Raw genomic sequence first — 21,319 nt, 5'->3', positions numbered from 1 at the left:
ATGAACTGAGGTATATAATTGGCCGTGGCCATGATTGGCAGCTTTGGGGATCAAATCAGAGGCACCCTAAATGAAAGGTCGTTTTTTTTTTAACCGGTACTATAAAACCAACGACGGCTTGGCGTCGTATGGAAGAATCCATCTTGGAGAGCGTTTGCTGGTTGTCTTGTCACTAGGCGATTTGGAGAGATTATTTTCAATTTATTTTATTTGTGTAAGTTCCGGAAATGTTTTCGTTTTTTATGTAAATGTAGTTGTACTATTTAAGTAGTAAAGCCTTAGGTCGTGCAGCCTTAGCATTACGTAACGGTGTCATACTATGGTTCATGCTAGCGGTTTATCTGTGCGATACATTTTTATTTTATTAATAAACAGTATTTGCTGCTCATTATTTTCAGAGGGTGTAAGAATTGTCACTTTGTTGCAACCGCATTCGACGAGTCGATTTCAGTACCTCGCTTGCATTCTGGCAACATGGCTTTCTGTAAATGTATGGGAGACAATCTTGCCAGCCAAAATGGAGGGACTGTATGCATAGCATAATGGCGAAGCATGTACAGCGAGTGGGTTACATAATAACAGGTCATTTTATAACAAAACAATGCTTCACTTTGCAGGACAAGGGATCCTAGTACAACATGTCAGACACCGAGCAACAGTTTATGGAAACATCCGAGAACGGCCATGAAGGCGAGGAGGATTTTAACGGAGCCGAGCCCGCTGATGAGACCGAAGCCACGAATGAAGGCGAGGCAGAGACCGAAGCCTGCGTAGAAGATAAAACTGCATTAGAGGGAGAAGGCAAAGGGGAGGGAGAAGATTCACAAAATGGTGCCTCGGAGGGGGAAGGCGGACAGATCAACGCCAGCAAAGGCGAGGAGGACGCGGGGTGAGTGTAGAAATGTATTCGAAATATTGTTTTCAATCTCGACAGAGCACTTAATGGCTTGCATCGCTCCTTTGTTACGTCTGGCTTTGTTGGCGCCATGTGCAGTGCTAAGGGGGGATGGGCCTTTAGTCTCTATGGGATGGGTGAAATCAGCGTAAAAATAACACACTCGCCCGTTTAAACAATCGCGTACAGTGAAAAGATACACCATCTGTTAATTATAGCACAATGGGTTTTTTTCTGATTAAAATTGTTGGGCGTGCATGGTTTTGGACATGCTGTAGTAGGCCCAGCCTTCCTACAGCAGAAATAATGTTCCGCAACGCTTAGAACACTTGTGTTAATCAATCGCCATATTTAATGTGTTCATTTCTTCTTTGCTAGGAAAATGTTTGTTGGCGGACTTAGCTGGGACACAAGTAAGAAAGATCTTAAAGATTATTTCTCTAAATTCGGTGAGGTGACAGACTGCACCATAAAGATGGACCAGCAGACAGGCAGGTCAAGAGGCTTCGGCTTTATTCTCTTCAAAGAGGCAGCCGGTGTAGACAAGGTAAGAAATGACATTTCTGTCACTTGTATTTATGGGCTGCATATTTCATGCCAATGTGTTTCCATGTGAAGTTTTACAGCACTGCAACATCCCTGTAGTTATGCAACTATTTGCCCTTCATTCTCCTAGTTATTCTTCCTCTTTTCAAGGTTCTCGAGCAGAAGGAACACAGACTAGATGGGCGACAGATTGACCCCAAGAAGGCCATGGCCATGAAGAAGGAGCCTGTAAAAAAAATCTTTGTAGGTGGCCTCAACCCAGATACAGAAAAGGAAGTTATCCAGGAGTACTTTGGAACTTTTGGAGAGGTATAGTATCCACATTTCTGTTGATTTTGGTTGTGTGGTAGTACTGGCTTGGTGGTTTTGGTGCTGTGTTAACAGTAATTGTTTCATCTTCCCTTCACATGCAGATTGAGACGATTGAGCTTCCACAGGATCCAAAAACAGAAAAGAGAAGGGGCTTTGTGTTCATCACGTATAAGGATGAAACTCCTGTCAAAAAAGTGCTAGAAAAGAAATTCCATAACGTCAGTGGAAGCAAGGTGAGAATGGATCTCAGTCAAATGCACGGCAAGGCCGTGTGCACTGTCCCTTTTTTGTACACGTGATTAAGGACGTACAATGTTGCCCACCCACTTTCAAATGGAGCCTTTGATTCATGTAAATGTTATTTTTCTAGTGGTTTCCTCAGGGAACATGTAACCCTCACATTGAAAATCCATGCAGTGAGTGTTGCAAAGTTTTTTTTTCTTCTGTGGTTGACTTAAGTTTTCATGTTACGACCTGTTCCAGTGTGAGATTAAAATAGCCCAGCCCAAAGAGGTGTACCAGCAGCAGCAGTATGGTGGCCGTGGTGGTGGGGGACGGGGCAGGGGTCGTGGAGGTGAGTTTTAACACCAAACATCTGGTGCTGATTTAACCTGGGCAAACTGTACTTCAGTCCTAAGAAGTTTGGGTTATATGACTGCATCTAGTCGCTGTATTGATTTGTTCTTCTCAGGTCAGGGCCAGAACTGGAACCAAGGTGGTGGTGGTGGATACAACAACTACTGGAACCAAGGCTATGGTAACCAGGGCTACGGCTACGGTGGACAGCAAGGCTATGGTGGATACGGAGGCTATGGCAACTACGACTACTCCGCTGGATACGGCTATGGGGGTGGCTACGACTACAGTAAGCGATAACCACCCGAAACACAAATGTGAGAAACTTTGTTGGTCCTTGTCGTACGGAAGACACTCAGTCTTTTTCTTTCTTGTCCTCCAGACCAGGGCAATGCAGGCTATGGGAAAACTCCAAGACGTGGAGGCCACCAGAGTAGCTACAAGCCATACTGATCACATGTAGTGCAGGTATGCATTTTTGCATCATCTATGGTGATATGACAATCTAACTGTAACCATTTGTGCCTTTGACTCCAAAATTTCTCCCATCTAGTCTGATCCCATTCAAACGTTTGTTAATGAGGGGGGGGTGGTGAGGGTCTGGAAATCCTTAATAATGGACTCATTCCATGTGCCAACCATTTTAAGATGCATCCCTACAAACACTACTTGATCAATAAGGGTTGAGGTGGTGGTTGCCCCAGCATAAGCATTAGTGCCTTTCTGATGGGGTGCTGGGTATGGCAGCTAGGTGTCATGTCCCCTTTGATGTGCTCCCCCTCTGGAGCAATGTGATTGTGATGTTAAAAAAAAAAAATACTAGTTCATAAACATCATGGTGTCCATGTGTGTAATACTAAATGCCATTTGGATATGCTCAGTAACTGTAAGCACCATGTTTCTCTCTTAAGGTCTAAAGTAAATAAGAAAAAAGAAACCCATGGTCCGGCCACAGCGAACATGGGCTCTGGCTTTTCCTTTGGAGTTGGCAGAAATTTGGCCTCATGCCGCATATGTACAGATGAAGTGAGGAACTGGGGAAGCAAATGCCACTTCCACTTTTTATTTGATATTGTTTTGTGTCCATTTCCAGAGATGGAAGTGTTATTTTTACTGTACTTTTTGGTACCTTTTTGAATAATGTATTGTATGGTCGTATTTTACATGTCTGCTGGACTTACCAACAAACAGGAGCAGAGCTTTCGTAAGCTTTTCAAATAAACTTTTGTTGGTGTTTCTAGATTTGTAGTTTTTTTTTTTTTTCTCATGCTGAGTGTTTGATGCGAGTTGCATGGCTTCAGATGTGGGGTGAGGCGACGGGATTAAACTAATCTAAGGTTTCATTGTAAGCTTGTCTAGTGAATGTTTGCAGTTGGCTAGTAGACGATGACAACCAGCATTTGTTTTTTTGGCTTTTAAGGAGTCTCCCCCCCCCCCCCCCATATTGTCTGCATTTTTAAAGTGGCTACTAGTGTTACAAACAATACAATCCAACCGAGCGCAAGCCTGTTAATGTAAGAGGGCCTTCCCTCTCTCACTGGAAACTCATTCCTCTAGTGTCTTGGGCAAATTGGTAGAAATAAACTTTTGGTTTATATTACACGTGGATCCTTTTGTTGTTATTCATAAACCTAATGTTAACTGATTTGTACTGTTAAATGGCTTCTTGGTTAAGGTTAAAATCGCTCTGTACGGATGCCTCTTTGGGATGCGGTGGCAGATACTTCGCTGGCAGAGGGAATCGGTCAATGGGGTGAAAGCCGTTCTACGTACATGTCGATTTACTTTCGGAGCTAGCGGATCTTACCCCGCTATGGATCTGAAGTGTAACTACAGTATTTGCTATGGTTCTAGGTGGATAAGGTGATAACAGTAGTCCTCTGGTAAGTGCACTCCTACCCCACTTATGCTTGTCATTAATAGTCCTTTGATACTTGTGTATAAAGTCACTGTTGCCATGCAATGTTGCAATTATCAAGATCCGCTGGAAGTGTCTTCTCTTCAGTCTGCCTGGGCCAGTGTCCATTCCAAGTTGATGTCCATGATCTCTTTCCTACTGTATCAGTAGTACTTCATTGAGTTCTTAGTACTTTGTTTTTCTGTAGTTACCATGTGGTGGGGGCAGAGTCTATTTTCACAGAAGTATAAATGTGAGCATCACAAGGTATTTTAAATGTTTTCATTTCATAGCAAAAGTGCATGGTGTTTTAGTAGAGAAATGCATTACTCTGTTTCTGTCCTTCGTGCAGAACCAAAAGCGTGCAGTAATTCCACGTGTTAGCTCTAAAGGTGAAATCATTTAGCTTTGTAGCCTTAATTGTGGTATGGATCCATGAGATGGGCTTTTATGTCTGCAGTCTGTCTTCCTCCAAGATGGCTCCAGGTCTGGTGCTCTGCTTTATGAAATGGTTATCTGGGATCCATGGGATGTCCCACAGATGCTGAATAGCAAGGACCTTTATGAAATCCAAATGTCTGAAATGCACTTTAACAGTTCATCTACTAGAGTACTTGACACTATCCACACCGCTACCTGACTGTGACCAAATCTTACTGTCTGATGCAATTAAATATTTCTACAGGGTTGTACAAACCTTAGCCGTCTCCATTGTCCAGTTTTTGATGTCTGGGGGGATACATATTTGTCAACAGGTTCTGCCGTACCTGCTTTGCTGGTGTTGCATAATTGTCATTGGCCTGTGTTGGCAGATAAAGGTATCAGTTTCCTTCAATTCTGAGAAGACTGCAATAGGTTAGGGGGACTAAGATTCGCTGTGGGGCATTCCGATCACCTGTGAGTAATAAACTGATGTGAGTGTCCTGTACTATGCTTCATTCAATTCTGCAGGGTTTGTGTTCCAATCGCCCATGAGAATGGGGTGTATCCTGTATGCCACCAGCTCTGCGTCCTCCACACTGAAGCACATGGGAGGCTTAAACTTGACTGTTCTCCCAGGGGATTTTTGTGCTGACCCAGATATGCTCTTTCAGTCGAACAGGAAAGGATATTTCTGCTTGCACTTTTTTCAAATTGAAAGGTAATGTTAAGATTTATTTGAAAAAGCTTAAGCCCACAATTGGCCCATTAGCTCTGTGACCATCTCCATGCCCACACAACCACTATTCAGCCAGTATCTCAGAATGCAAGGTTGGCTGCATGGTCTTATGTAGGTAGTCAATGGTTACTATAGAGACCATGGGTGCGTTCCCCTGCTCAGACGTTGCATGCATCAACCAATGGTTGCGTGCAAAGTCTTCGACTGCCTTTTAACACCAGATTGCTATGTGGTTGGCTGATTGTAAAATACCTATCCAGGTGTTGTAAGATCTGGCATGCGTCAGCAGTGCCTGGGCCAAGGAACACGGTCATTACCTAAACACAATTCCGGCCATAGTTCTCCTGCCGGATGGATGTCTCCAATGATTGGATGTTAGGTCTGTAGCTGCGTCAGCAGGTTCAATAGGTGTCCTCCAACTTGTGAGGAGTTCCCACTCAGGTCCTCAATCACGTTCACTGACGCTGGGTTTCTGCCAAACTGCTTTCACATGATTAGGGATGAGACTCCTAATTTGAGTTGCACATATCAGGGTTACTTGGTTGTGTACACAGATGCAGTGCAGTAAACAAATGTACAACATTAACTTTTGTGCACTACACCTTATTTTCTAAGAATATATATATAAAGGCTCCCGAGTGGTGCAGTGGTCTAAGACACTGCATCTCAGTGCTAGCGGCGTCACTACAGACCCTGGTTAGATTCCAGTGTGTATCACAACCGGCTGTGATTGGGAGTTCTATAGGGCACAATTGGCCCAGGGTCGTTAGGGTTTGGCCAGGGTAGGTCATCATTGTAAATAAGAATTTGTTCTTAACTGACTTGCCAAGTTAAATTAAGGTAACATTTTTTAAATGGGTAGTAACAGCAACTACTAGTCTCTCACTGTGTGAAAGTACTCTACTTTGTTGGCTGTGAAGGCCCCAGCTATCTCCACTATGGTTACCATACGTGCCAGGGGATGCCCGTTACCCATCACCTTGGTCATTATGTCAGGGCAGAAGTCATCACCCTGAAGCTGGAACGCCCAAAAGTGACTCCCCACACGCCCAAAACCTGTCTTCACCTCGTCTGCCACAAACACTCCCCTTGCAGAGCACACGTATCTGTAGAGAGATACCAACAGAGCAAAGCTTTTATTATGCACAATGACCTTGATCCTAACTCGTGAGGATTTGGCTGTTGGACCTAGTCTTCGCTGATGAGAGAATGGTACAGTATAATAGTACACTGATATCGTATGCTCCGAGGCAGTACCTACTCTGTTACTTTGGTTGAGTATAGGTTGGGCAAGAAGATGACTGGGCAACGACTTAATGAAAAACGGTGAAACCTGTGGTTCATGTCCATATTGAGAGAGTATACTCATAGATTTAGAACACAACTAATAAGCATCGTTACACTGTTACTACACTATCAGCATTACACACTGCTCTGTGTCCAAATGTAGACTTCTGTTCTCCTCGTCCATGCACTACTGTATTTGCTGTAGCTTGCGACCTTGTTGGTGCACCTGGTCTATCACGTCCTCCACAGTATCTGCATATGTCTGGGCTGGGTTGGTCGTCTCTACACACCTCTACAGGTGTCTGCTACAGGGGCCTGTAAGAATGAAGTGGAGTGTAATGCCAGTATCTGCTTTTTATAGCACACTCACCAAAGAATAGACGCATGCAGCATGTATCCTCTTGCACACCATGTAAAGCCACTCTTTCTGTTCTGTCAGTTTCCAGAACTTGTATGGACATATCGATAAGCGAATTCAGGTGCCCATGATATAGAGGATAGGGAAAAAGAGGGAATCTATTGAGACATGCATTTGAAAAGGTAGCAGAACAGTGTGTTTAAAGTGTGATATTTGAGAAACCTTACTGGTCAAACACAATGTCTTCATGTTGGGTTCCAAGTGTAATGCTAGATCATTGGCCTCTGAACTGTTGGAGACATATACACACACAGGCAAGAAAAAGTGTGTGAACCCTTTGAATTACCTGGATGTCTGCATAAATTGGTCCTCAAATTTGATCTGATCTTCATCTAAGTCACAACAATAGACAAACAGTCCTCTTAAACTAATAACAAACAATTATACGTTGTCATGTCTTGAACACACTGTGTAAACATTCACAGTGTAGGGTGGGAAAAGTATGTGAACCCTTGGATTTAATAATTGGTTGACCCTCCTTTGGCAGCAATAACCTCAATCAAATGTCTGTAGATGCGGATTAGACCTGCACAACGGTCAGGAGGAATTTTGGACCATTCATCTTTACAAAACTGTTTCAGTTCAGCAATATTCTTAGGATGTTTGGTGTGAACCGCTGTCGAGGTCAAGCCACATCATTTAAAAAAAATAATAATATCAGGTTGAGGTCAGGACTCTGACTGGGCCACTCCAGAAGGTGAATTTTCTTCTGTTGAAGCCATTCTGTTGATTTACTTCTGTATTTTGGGTCATTGTCCTGTTGCATCACCCAACTTCTGTTTAGCTTCAACTGGCGGACAGATAGCCTTACATTCTCCTGCAAAATGTCATAGTTCATTTTTCCGTTGATGATAGCAAGCTGTCCAGCCCTGAGGCAGCAAAGCAGCCCCAAACAGTTGGGATGAGGTTTTGATGTTGTTGTGCTATGCCTTTCTTACTCCACTCAACGGTTTGCATGTTCCTTCCAAACAACTCAACTGTAGTTTCATCTGTCCACAGAATATTTAGCCAGTAGCGCTGTGGAACATCCAGGTGCACTTTTGAAAACTTCAGACGTGCAGAAGTGTTTTTTTGGACAGTAGTGGCTTCTTCCGTGGTGTCCTCCCATGAACACCATTCTTGTTTAGTGTTTTAGGTATCGTAGACTCGTCAACACACATGTTAGCACGTTCCAGAGATTTCTGTAAGTCTTTAGCTGACACTCTAGGATTCTTCTTCACCTCATTGAGCATTCTGTGCTGTGCTCTTGCAGTCATCTTTGCAGGATGGCCACTCCTAGGCAGAGTAGCAAGAATGCTGAACATTCTCCAGTCACAGACAATTTGTGGACTGATGAATATCAAGACTTTTAGAGATACTTTTGTAACCCTTCCCAGCTTTATGCAAGTCAACAATTCTTAATCTTAGGTCTTCTGCGATCTCTTTTGCTCGAGGCATGATTCACATCAGGCAATGCTTCTTGTGAATAGCAAACTCAAATGTTGTGTGTGTTCTTTTATAGGGCAGGGCAGCTAATCTCCAATCTCATCTCATTGATTGGATTCCAGGTTAGCTGACTCCTGACTCCAATTAGCTTTTGGAAAAGTAATTAGCCTAGGGGTTCACCTACTTTTTCCAACCTACACTGTGAATGTTTAAATTATGTATTAAATATAGACAAGAAAAATACAATAATTAGTGTGTTATAAGTTTAAGCACACTGTGCTTGTCTATTGTTGTGACTAAGATGAAGATCAGATCAAATTGTATCACTAATTTATGCAGGGTTCACATTTCTTCTTGCCACTATATATATATATATACTGCTCAAAAAAATAAAGGGAACACTAAAATAACACATCCTAGATCTGAATGAATGAAATATTCTTATTAAATACTTTTTTCTTTATATAGTTGAATGTGCTGACAACAAAATCACACAAAAATTACCAATGGAAATCAAATTTATCAACCCATGGAGGTCTGGATTTGGAGTCACACTCAAAATTAAAGTGGAAAACCACATTACAGGCTGATCCAACTTTGATGTATTGTCCTTAAAACAAGTCACAATGAGGCTAGGTAGTGTGTGTGGCCTCCACGTGCCTGTATGACCTCCCTAGAACGCCTGGGCATGCTCCTGATGAGGTGGCGGATGGTCTCCTGAGGGATCTCCTCCCAGACCTGGACTAAAGCATCCTCCAACTCCTGGACAGTCTGTGGCGCAACGTGGCGTTGGTGGATGGAGCGAGACATGATGTCCCAGATGTGCTCAATTGGATTCAGGTCTGGGGAACGGGCGGGCCGGTCCTTAGCATCAATGCCTTCCTCTTGCAGGAACTGCTGACACACTCCAGCCACATGAGGTCTAGCATTGTCTTGCATTAGGAGGAACCCAGGGCCAACCGCACCAGCATATGGTCTCACAAGGGGTCTGAGGATCTCATCTCGGTACCTAATGGCAGTCAGGCTACCTCTGGCGAGCACATGGAGGGCTGTGCGGCCCCCCAAAGAAATGCCACCCCACACCATGACTGACCCACCGCCAAACCGGTCATGCTGGAGGATGTTGCAGGCAGCAGAATGTTCACAGCGTCTCCAGACTCTGTCACGTCTGTCATGTGCTCAGTGTGAACCTGCTTTCATCTGTGAAGAGCACAGGGCTCCAGTGGCGAATTTGCCTATATTGGTGTTCTCTGGCAAATGCCAAACGTCCTGCACGGTGTTGGGCTGTAAGCACAACCCCCACCTGTGGACGTCAGGCCCTCATACCACCCTCATGGAATCTGTTTCTGACCATTTGAGCAGACACATGCACATTTGTGGCCTGCTGGAAATCATTTTGCAGGGCTCTGGCAGTGCTCCTCCTGCTCCTCCTTGCACAAAGGTGGAGGTAGCGGTCCTGCTGCTGGGTTGTTGCCCTCCTACGGCCTCCTCCGCGTCTCCTGGCCTGTCTCTTGGTAGCGCCTCCATGCTCTTGACACTATGCTGACAGACACAGCAAACCTTCTTGCCACAGCTCACATTGATGTGTCATCCTGGATGAGCTGCACTACCTGAGCCACTTGTGTGGGTTGTAGACTCCGTCTCATGCTACCACTAGAGTGAAAGCACCGCCAGCATTCAAAAGTGACCAAAACATCAGCCAGGAAGCATACGAACTGAGAAGTGGTCTGTGGTCACCACCTGCAGAACCACTGCATTATTGGGGGGTCTTGCTAATTGCCTATAATTTCCACCTGTTGTCTATTCCATTTGCACAACAGCATGTAAAATGTATTGTCAATCAGTGTTGCTTCCTAAGTGGACAGTTTGATTTCACAGAAGTGTGATTGACTTGGAGTTACATTGTGTTGTTTAAGTGTTCCCTTTATTTTTTTGAGCAGTGTATATATATATATATATATTACATTATTCTTCCTATATCTTATAAACCAATATATATTACATTATTGTTCCTCTATCTTATGCAGATGTCATTGGGGTTATGTTGCAGGAGGACTTCAGGTTGTGGCCTTATCCTGAGTTGACAAAATAGAAGACACACAGCTTTTCGGGCAGAGTGGCAGGCATTCTGTACTATAATGTCGTGCAGGAAGCGTGAAGCGTGAATTGGCTTTCAGATGCTCCATCTGCACCGTGGCTGCTTGCGCGATGCTGGGATGACAGTTACCCCACTATATGTGCAACAACGATCCACTTACCACCAAGAGGCACTGTTGTGTTGATTATGTTGTACTGTTATGTTCAAAGGGCTTTGGATCGTGTCCTTTGCCGCTGTGTCACAAAATACACCGAATACAACAGAATACTTATCAAATATGCCAATAAGATGCCTTAAAGGAAAGTCACCGATATATTTGTCTCTTACCGTGCTGAACGTTGCTGATACAGTCCAAATACTAATTGCCATTCACTTCATACAAATACTGTCCTCTGAATCTAAGAATCTGCAAGACTACCTAGGAAAGACATAATGCACCCAATTTACATTTCAATGTATTCATACTACAGTGGCCCTGGTTTACAAGCGTCAAGGGTTGATCTTCTTCAAATCATGCAGTTACATACCCAATCAGTTTATTTTGCGTTGCAAGAGGCTCTTCTTTACTGAATGTTTCCAAAGCCACTCTCCACTGCTTTTCGCTTACTTTATACTACTAAGTTAAATGGAACTACAGACTCGAGTTGTGTTTTCCGCTATTGGCATTACGGACATGTGTATTTTCAACTACGCATGCGTCAGTCTGTTTGTAGCCATTGCTTATGGAGTATTTTCAAGAAACGAAGTGTCTGTCTTTTGGTATAAGGGGAATCTAGCATTTTAGTTATTTCCCATGCAAAAACTGGAATAATGCTATTCTTATCATGGTTCATAGCACACTTGTCATCACAACAACAACAAAAATCTTCCAAACTACACTACCCAGAGTTCAAAACATGTTTTTGTAGCGCTGGGATCTCCCGGGCACACGCTGTAGTATTGGTAGAATACATGTTGCTGGCATATTATCTCTGAAAAATGCATGTACTCAATGTTTTGATCTTAATTTTAATCTTACATTTTTGTCTTGTTTTCCAGAACATCGCCCTCGCCTCCCGGAGGGTTATACTAAATATATATATGTGGTTATACGCTAGGTACTTTCAGCAGGATGTTAGTTTTTCATAATCAATCATCAAAAGCAGAACGTTTCTCAAGTTGAAGATGTAAGTCTATTTTTTGGAGAAGATATAGAGTTAATTCATAGATGGATTATAATACAAAATATTTAGTGTAATAAAAATACACGCGTTTAGACGTTTCAACCACCCCTTTTTAATGGTTTCTTCCTATGGCTATATATTCGGTGCAATGCCATATTCTGTCCGGTGCTGCTTTCGGTTGCTAAGGAGACGCGGTGGGCAGGTAAATTCGTCTTCATCATCGAGCTAGCTAGTTTTCAAAGCACAATCTGGGTTTGCTGTCAATAATTAACATTATTGTTAGGAAAATGGCTTCAGGTACTTTGACAATTAAATATGTAAGCATGATAACATAGATAAAAAGCTAGCAAACAGCTGAATGATAAGATGTATCCCATCTAGACATAAACCCTTATGTCAGAATTGACCAGAATTTACTATTCGTAGCAGGTTAGGATAATTAATCTTAACAGGTTTGGAGATTTGGGCTAAACTTGGGTAAAGGCTTAGGGTTAACTAAAATAAACCTTTGACGTCAATTTGACAAACTGTTACACATCTAGCAGTAACCGTGAAGGACGGTCACTTCCACGGTCTGCTGCTTGTTCATGCTAGCTAGAGTTAGCTTGCTAGCTTAGCTACTGTTACCTGGACAGCTAGCTAGACATGCTTGTGGAGATCCCAGTGACTGTATATGAAAGGTGATACAACAATGTGTAAGCCAACACGGACAGCCTAGTTAGCTAACGTTAGTTTGCCACAGCTTGCAACCTGTGACGTTAATCATTGTCAGATGCCTTTTGCAGCAAGCATTCGCTGCTAGCGATGTATTTGGGTTAATGATGACCAATTTAGCTAGTTTTACAAGCAACTTCCAAACAAATTAGTTATCTCCCCATATTGCTACTAACTATTCATAGCAAGCAACAATCCAATGTCATCACATTTGTTTTAGGTTTGGCTTGCCTAGTAGCCAGCTGATATTTGCATTAGTAACCAACGTTAACTATAATCTAGCTAGATCAGAATATTGAGGATTGAGCTAACGTTACTGGAAGTCTCCGGCTAGTCGGTTTACCAAGCACTCTTTTTTATTTGAGACTTTCTTTTCTTTGATAACATCCCAAAATGGTTGCCAGAACCTGATAATGTATTTTTAAACAGTAACGTTATATTAGTTAACTAAACTCAAGGTTAGTCAGTGAGTGGCACACGTGCCATTTAACCCGAACTTAATATATCAATTAAATGTCCACGCACGTTTTAGTCATTGGCATTTCTAACTGCTTGGTAGGTTTGAAATCTAATGTTTATTTGTGATGGTTCACACACAAACTAAGTCAAAGTTCTGTGAGATGGCTAGTCCATATTTAGTGCTACCCACAATATAATGCTCTTGCCACATAGCCCTAAGCACTTAAAGCAACAGTAGCTCCCCATAGTGCCCAAAACCAGGAAGAGACCTTGCCCGTAGTCATCTACACTGAAACAAAAATCTAAACTGCAACATTTAGTGTTGGTTTCATGAGCTGAAATAAATTAGCCCTGCATTTTTTCATACGCACAAAGGACATATTTTTCTCCAATTTTGTGCACAAATCCCTGGGCATTTCTCCTTTTGCCAAGATGATCATCTACCTGACAGGTGCCATATCAAGAAGCTGATTTAAACAACATGATAAATACACAAGTTTACCTTGTACTGGGGAAAATAGAAGGCCACTTTAAAATGTGCAGTTTTGTTACACCACACAATGCCATGGATGTCTCAAGTTGAGGGAGTGGGCAATTGGCATGCTGATGGCGCTGACCGACATGGCAGCTCTTCTTCTAGCTCCTAAGCAACTTTGCTTGTTAGATACTACTGCACTGTTGGCGCTAGTAACACAAGCATTTCGCTACACCCACAATAACATCTGCTAAATATGTGTATGTGACCAATAACATTTGCTTTTGACTGCAGGAATTTCCAGAGTTCTTGCCCGATTAATATTTATATATATTTTCTCAGATTGTCTGTTAGACTTTATGTAGTATGTGTGTATATAGTCAGGATAAGAGACTATTATAAACAGGACATACATGCTTGACAATACATTATGCATCATAATGAATTTCTGCTATGCCACAATAAACATCAATAAGAGTTGGATGAAACAAAGTTAAACAAATACCTATATGCGGTAGTTGACAAATCGTGACAATGTAATTATTATTAAGACAATTCCAACTTGTGATATAATACAATGTAACTCCAAGTTTTCCTTGCCAGAGATTTTAATGTTAATTTCTTTATCATAAGCAGCTTCTGTCATTTTAGAGAATTTGGCAGTACGTCCAACCGGCCTTGTGTATGGCGTTGTGCGGGGGCGAGCTGTTTTCTGATGTGAACAGAGTGCCCCGTGGTGGTGGGGTTATGGTATGGGCAGGCATAAGCTATGGACGAAGAACGCAATTACACTTTATTGATGGCTATTTGAATACACGGAGATACCGAGACATGATCTTGAGGCCCATTGCTGTGCTATTCATCTGGCTCCTTCACCTCATGTTTCAGCATGATAATGCACAGCCCCATGTCGCAAAGATCTGTACATAATTCCCTGAAGCTGAAAATGTCCATCTTCTTCCGTGGCCTGCATACTCACCAGACATGTCACCTGTTGAGCATGTTTGGTATGCTCTGGATTGATATGTATGACAGCATGTTCCAGTTCCTGCCCATATCCAGCAATGTCGCACAGCCATCGAAGAGGAGTGGGACCGCATTCCACAGACCACAATCAACAGCCTGATCAACTCTATGTGCTGCATGAGGCAAATGGTGGTCACACGCGATACTGACTGGTTTTCTGATCCACGCACCTAATATTTTGTTCTGACCAATAGATGCCAATCTGTATTCCCAGTTGTGAAATCCACAGATTAGGGCATAATTTATTAATTTCATTTGACATATTTCCTTATATGAACGGACTCAGTAAAATCTTAGAAATTATGATTGCATGTTGCGTTTTTAAATTTTGTTCAGTATACATTGAGATGACTACATAGGAAAACAGAAGCTGTTTATCAAGTGCTAGTTTTATAGATGCCCTTTGGTTTTGGTTTCATTGTGAACTAGATTTACAGAACAGTTCAAAGGTTGGAATGACTAGTCAAGCATGTTGTATCTGGACTTATTTGGTGTGGGACTGTATAGGCCTTAGCAGAGTCAGTTTGTCCCCGTAGGGTGTGTCTCTAGTTCCAATTACTGTTACATCTGTTTAAAAGCTGACCGACTCTGGTATTTGTGTGCAAAAAAAATGCATGGTGTGGAATGTATCAGTGAACTCCATGAACTGGCACCTTGTTTAACTCTGGTGCTGTGCTCCTTGTTTGCATATTGTTTGTTCTTTGTTCTGGTCATTTTAAGCTTCTTCTAGTCCTGTTGTCCACTCTCTCTTCCCCCTTTTGTGTCTCTCACAGTGCAGGCATAATGTGCCTTTGGCCCCACTCCCTCTCCATTTCCCACACTTCCTCCCCCTCTTTTTCACATTCTCCCTCCCCATTTCATTCTCCTCATAGCACTCTACAGTGGCACACTTATCACTCATTGTTGAAATGGACACAGTGAACTATAATGTAGGCTATTCCCCAAAAACTTTTGTCTGTTTGAATAACTTCCATCTCTGAGGCAGCTAGACGGTTGGCTAGTCAGTTTCCTAGCCTGTGATATTGCCCAGCTCTGTTATCTGTGAGGTCTGCAGAACACACTCGTTAGGCGTTCACGCAAACTCCTTCTTGGGGTTTTCTCATCTCACCAAAACTGTGTAAACATAGCTGCGTGTTTTTACAGTGACCTGTGCCGATGAGTTTCGCAACCTCATTATTTGACATCTTTTAAGAGGATTAGGTAATGCCACAATGATTCATATTAGGTTTAAACACACTTTCCTGTAAGGACCCAAAGCACAGCTGAGAGATTAGAAGATGGACAATAAATTGGGAAATCCTTTGACTTGTTTTTCTGGGGAAATTGACTCATGCTCCAAGTAATTCTGTATATGATGCTATGATTTTCCTGGTAAAATGAGTCATGTGAACAAGTGTTTACTGCTCATTATTAAATGCTGTCCTTTCTTCAGTTGAGGTGAACATAATGATGATCGTTTCTCAGTGAGATTGGAAGGGTCTGTCTGGCCGGTTGAGGTGCGGAGGGGACGCCACATACCTCGCCAGGAGTCTGACGGCCTGGCAAACACCCCCTTCCTCCGCGAGCCACCATGGTGACGCTCATCACAGAGCAACTCCGCAAACAGAATCTGGAGGAGCCCCCTTACCACAGGGCTTTCTCTCTCAATGTGGTGAGCATGCCATGTGACACAGGTTGTTGTATAGCACTTCTTCCATAAGGAATTACCTTTGCCATACTGGTTGCTTTAGTCATTTTAAATCCCTTCTTCATTGCTGTGTTTCAGTCATTGCCTGAAGTGGGTTCCAGCCCCACTGTGTGTTGGCGCGGGTGTGGGTTGACTCCAGGTAAGGATCCATGTAATTCCTGAAGCTTTTTTTAATTAAAGGGCCTCATTCAAAGATCAGGTTAAATCATTAACTGGGGGAAGGGCCTCCCTTGATTCCCACCTTTGGTTTATTTCACTTTCAGAGAGCAGTTGGTCTATGTTCCCATCCTCCAAGACCCACCTGCAGGATGCCTCTGTCCTGTCCTCCCTGGACCCACTGGGAACACCTTTCCCTCTCCCCAGCACCTCTGTGACAGACCTGTCCCTGCAGAGCTCTCCTCCGCCGCCTCCTCCTGCCAAACGCCACTGTCGCTCCCTGTCTGTCCCTGAGGACCTGTCCCACTGCCGCAGCCCCTGGCGCCCCAGCGCCTCCAAGATCTGGACCCCAGTCAAGCGCCGCTGCCACAGTGGAGGGGGTGTGGCCTGCATGGGCGTTGGCTCCTTGGTTGGTTCCATACCCCTCCGAGGCCCCAGCTCCTCCCTCACCTCCTCCCTACACTCCTCCTCCAGCCCCACTTTCTTTAGCCTGGCCATGTCCCCTGACTCCCCTCTCCCCTGGGGCTGTCCCTGGGACCATAATGATCTGCCCAGGGGAGGCTGCACTGGCTTCTTCCCTGCCCCCTCCTCCTGCTCCTCCTCCCCCGCCTCGCTGGGTTCCTGTCGGCCCTTGCTGCAACGCCGCTTCTCTCTGTCCCCTGTGCACGTTCTGCCTCCCCAGCCCTCCCCCTCTCCTGCTCCCGGGCTAGTCCCACGCTACCCTTCGATGGAGCCCCCGGCACCCTCTCCCTCCTCAGCCTGCAGTTCCCCGTCATCCTCGAGGCGCGACCTATCCCCCTGTCTCCCACGCTGCCACTCTCAGCCCTGTGACATGCGTAAGCCCGGCCTGAAGAGACGCCATGATGCGGACACCCTGCCCTACTACGTCAGGCCTGGCCTGGACTTCTGCAAGATGACTCCGGTGAGCTTGGTGAGATGTACAACCGTTGTAAGGCCTATTCAGAAATGCAGTGGATCCAAAACAACACAAAATGCATAACTTTGGTAGAAACTGCTCATAGTTGTCCTTGAGGTGGAACTTTTGTCATTTGCTTGAGAGTAGCAGGGGGCCTAAAGCAACTTTATCTCTCCCTTTATCTCTCAGCTCTCCTGCTTCTCTCCTCACAGACCAGAGTTTGTGGGGAACTTGGGCTCATTAGCTAGGAGAAGTGGGGCCACTGGTTCTCTGACTCCCCCTCCTCCACCTCATGAGCCAGAACTACTGCATTCACATTCCTGTCCCAGCCAGACCGGACCAGTCTGGATTTGGGTTCAGGGTGCGGCATTGTTGGTACTGTGCTGCCTGGCCATGGAACCTCATTGCCCTGACCAGCCGTGTGTGTATTTTTGGGCTGACCCTTGCATTCCTGTGTGTCCAATCGTTGATATATGCCTGATCTCGTCCACCAGCCGGCTCTGTCGAACCGTCTGGTTTCAACAGCGCCACAGAAAGGGACTTGAATGAAGTCTATGGCAGGCGTGGACCAAACAACCCATTTGCATGAGCTAAAGTCTCAGTCCACCATCTAGCGTGACCCTTTAGAACCTCCCCTTACATAGTGGACTTCGTGATTTAAACAAAGTGAGTTTGTAAAAATCTGAAAGTACACATCTTAGAAGTAGTTTTCGTATATAAACTTTATATACCTGAATTCTGAATCAATTGGCCTTTGCAAAAATATGGTCAACGTGATGGAACATTTTCTTTTGATTTGGGGATTTTCTACATTTTTCAGTCATCTCTAATACAGCTGTAGCAGGGTCCTTCCCTCACCTGACTTTATTTGAAGCCACGCTCCTTCCAAGTCCCACTCTGTTGCAGTGTTACCAGGTTCTCTATATGCGGTAGCAATTGAGCCTGGGGGACGAGATTAATGTGTCAATGCCCAACGTCTTGCCATTATGGACATCTACCACCCCAGCCATGTATATTTAACCACTGCTACGCACTTCCTGCTCTGGGGAGTGATGTCATCACTTTTTCTCACTGGTGTATTATTTTTCTCTTTTTTTTTCTTCTCATACCTGGTTGGTTTGTTTGGCCTTCTGGGGGTGTGACTAGAGCTGCTGCTGGGTCTGCAGCCAGCTGGTGGTGTCTCCTTGTGTCATGTTTTAAGATGGTGGGTTGTGGTTCATGAAATGGTTGCCTTTTCTAGTGTAACAAAACCAAAGGAGAGCTCAGTTGGCTCTGACTGGGGTCTCGGGAGCAGGATGAATGGGGAGGGGGGCTCGTGGTCAGTGCATGTACAGATACATTTATGTATACTTTGCATAGACCAGTCTCATTTGAAAGGTGGACATTCTCACCAGGGCTTGACAATAAAATAAATCATTTAAAAAAATTCCCTTTGGACAAGTAGGACTTTTCTTTAAAATTCTGTAACACCATTTTTACATTAATTGATGCAAGGAACCGCTATAGTCTACGGTTCAGAACCGACCAACCAAGGCACGTTTTAAAAAGGCGATGAGGCTGGTGTAACTTTTCTCCATTGTATTATAAGATCAACAATGCGCACATGGTTGTAGGCTTTCTGTCAATGTTTCAAAATGCAATTAGCAGGAAAACACAGTTCTCAAAAGCACATCGCATGCATAAACAGGTTTCATGTGACGGTACTGAAAATAATCATTCGGAATTAAGGGGAGCTCAAAATATGCATTAACTAGCATAGGTTACTAATATGGCTAGGATTATGCCTTTGGCTGCTGGACAATAAAATGTTGCTTTGAAAACCAAAATAATTTGGAGGACAAGCATTACAACTCATGGTGTTTTGAATAACTACAAACATACTAGAAGCTTTTGGCATGTTCCTTAATTAGTAAGGCTCAATATTACCATTATTGTATTGCTAGAGCAACTTTGACAAGTTCACAATTTAGAGCGTATGGCTAGTTGAGTTGCAGAAAGCCCTCCTGAAATGCCTGCACACATCTGCCTTCATGGGTGTTAGCCTATTAGATTCAGCTGAAGTTGAGTTGTGTGGAACAAGTTGTTTTTCTATGAAATGCTGAAGATACTAAATATTTCTGTTCTGTGTGTAGATTCGTAGTGGGGAGCCCCTGGTGTGTGGAGCGGCTGTCTACATGGGGCTAGAGCCTGTTCCAGGGGACTTCAGAGGAGCCTTCTCCCCTGCAGACCTGGGAAGAACCAGCATTGGACCGTTGAGTGAAAGTGAGGAAGAGGAGAACATAAATATGGGTGCGCAAGAGGCCGGGCAGCAGAGTGTGTTTGAGAGAGACTGCACAGAACTGGACTTGAACCTTATTGAGGAGAATTGAAAGTTTCTTGGTGCTCCGTGTGTGATTGACAGCATTCATCGTCATATTCACATTACACCCCCACCCCGGCCGAGCCCACGGGACCCTGCTGCCTTCAAAGGGGCCACATTAGGGGCCCTTCATATCACTGGCTGACTATAGATTAATAAGGCTCAATTTTACCATTAGTGTAATGCTAGAGCAACTTTGACAAGCTCACGATATTCAGCATTTCAGGACAATGATGTTCTGCCTGTCCATACTCTGTGGGTAAATGTGTCTACCCAGAAACACAATGGAGATGGCTAAGACATGATGATTTCTGAAGGTCATACTGTAATAGCCGCTTTCTAATAATCCGGGTAGTAACGCGCTACCACTACTATAATTATAAAAATGATGCAGTTTGCTTGCGATGGACACTCCTGTTGGCAGGATACATTCCTGAACGGATGGCCAGTTGAGTTGCCAAAGGCCCCCTGAAAAGCCTTCACACATCGGCTTTCATGGGTGTAGGCCGAACGCTCTGAAGTGTTTGATTTGGCCCAGTGGAATACCCACACACCTGTAAAGGGAATCTAGGAGGGACCCATGTGCTTTCCTCATAGCTGGCAAATGTATATTTTGCTGCTTCTGTTTCCCTTACTACTTAGACAATGCATTCATTTGTTTTCCACAATTGGCTGAATTAAATATTGTACATTAATCATGTACAAAGCAGGTGTTTCTGCTTGAATGGTTTTTGTTCATAACATCCAGATGTTTTCTTCTTGGTCTCCCATAGAAATGGAGCCTTTAGTCTGTCCATTCTGATTCAGTTCCCCACTAATGAACAGATTACACTTGCACTGTAATAGGATTTGAATAATTGACTCAACGCTGCAGTTGGATCCTTTAGGGCACAATGTAATGTACAGTGGTCACCTGTGGAAACCATTTTGTGTGAGTGGATGACTGTTTAGACGGGTAGCTCAATTCTGAGTTTCATTTTTTTTTAAATATATTTTAAAAAAAAAATGTTTTTTGGCCAATCAGATGTTTTCACGGCAATCTTTTTCAGAGCTGATTTGATTGGTCAAAATACCAATTAGTGAAGAAAAAAAATATCAATTTGGCTGCCTGTCCAAAGGCAGCATTAGTGTGTGAGAAGGAACCAGTAGAGATCCAGAGGATTGGTGGCCTTTCGAGAGATTTATTTTTATTGTATCTTTTCAGATGGAAATGTCTATTTACACTTTGTGTACAAATAAAGTTTATTAGAGAATAATTTTGCAAAAAAATCAACTTGTTTTGGTTTCTTTCAATCAGCAATGTTTTGAAGATGGTGTGTATTTGCATATTTATAGGTGTCAAATGGGATCACCTAGGAAGACAGGTTTCTTTATGTAGCATGTTTGATTCCAAGATTGACAACATCCACCTGAGAATGGTGCCTCAGTCTAGTAGTCTAGCCTCAAGTAAATTCTTGAAGCATACAGAGAGCATAGGGCACATTGACTATAGTGACATCTGGTGGTCACTCAGTTATCTAAACGTTCTAAAGATTGTTTCTCAATGATCTGTCCAGAGGTATTTTATTCGAGTAAGACCTGTGGGGGGGAGGGGATATTTGTTTGAAAGGAAAAATATAAACAATATGATACATTGCTCTATATTCATTAACTTAGGGCAGTGACCCTGTTAAAAACAATTTCCTCTGCAGAACTTTGCACGATAAATCGTAATAGTTTATCCAGACCATAGTAAACATGAAGTACACTTT

At 43.5% G+C, this 21,319-nt stretch overlaps 2 protein-coding genes and 1 pseudogene across 3 annotated transcripts; 2 read left to right on the top strand and 1 right to left on the bottom strand.

The window, feature by feature from the left end:
* The first annotated feature begins 114 nt into the window (after positions 1 to 114).
* Positions 115 to 4,927, top strand: LOC139390613 (heterogeneous nuclear ribonucleoprotein A/B-like). Its single transcript, XM_071137856.1, has 9 exons — positions 115 to 214; positions 618 to 889; positions 1,274 to 1,442; positions 1,592 to 1,750; positions 1,855 to 1,986; positions 2,237 to 2,327; positions 2,445 to 2,618; positions 2,712 to 2,797; positions 3,241 to 4,927. The coding sequence occupies exons 2-8, from the start codon at positions 639 to 641 to the stop codon at positions 2,780 to 2,782; spliced, it is 1,047 nt and encodes a 348-aa protein (XP_070993957.1). The 5' UTR covers positions 115 to 214; positions 618 to 638; the 3' UTR covers positions 2,783 to 2,797; positions 3,241 to 4,927.
* Positions 4,925 to 16,022, bottom strand: LOC139390831 (5-phosphohydroxy-L-lysine phospho-lyase-like; annotated as a pseudogene).
* Positions 11,941 to 20,837, top strand: LOC139391068 (protein FAM53C-like). 2 transcript variants are annotated; one of them, XM_071138563.1, is made up of 5 exons: positions 11,941 to 11,978; positions 15,883 to 16,101; positions 16,216 to 16,276; positions 16,401 to 17,215; positions 19,342 to 20,837. In XM_071138563.1, exons 2-5 carry the CDS (start codon positions 16,021 to 16,023, stop codon positions 19,576 to 19,578), a joined length of 1,194 nt encoding a protein of 397 aa, XP_070994664.1. In that variant the 5' UTR covers positions 11,941 to 11,978; positions 15,883 to 16,020; the 3' UTR covers positions 19,579 to 20,837. The 2 variants fall into 2 exon arrangements, with proteins under 2 accessions (XP_070994664.1, XP_070994663.1); XM_071138562.1 differs by having other exon boundaries at positions 16,401 to 17,224.
* The last annotated feature ends 482 nt before the right edge of the window (positions 20,838 to 21,319 follow it).

The sequence above is a fragment of the Oncorhynchus clarkii genome, chromosome 31, assembly GCF_045791955.1.
Source record: "Oncorhynchus clarkii lewisi isolate Uvic-CL-2024 chromosome 31, UVic_Ocla_1.0, whole genome shotgun sequence".
In the NCBI taxonomy this organism is placed as follows: Eukaryota; Metazoa; Chordata; class Actinopteri; order Salmoniformes; family Salmonidae; genus Oncorhynchus; species Oncorhynchus clarkii.
The sequence above is the reverse complement of the archived record's forward strand: the minus strand, read 5'-3'. Positions and strand labels throughout refer to the sequence as shown.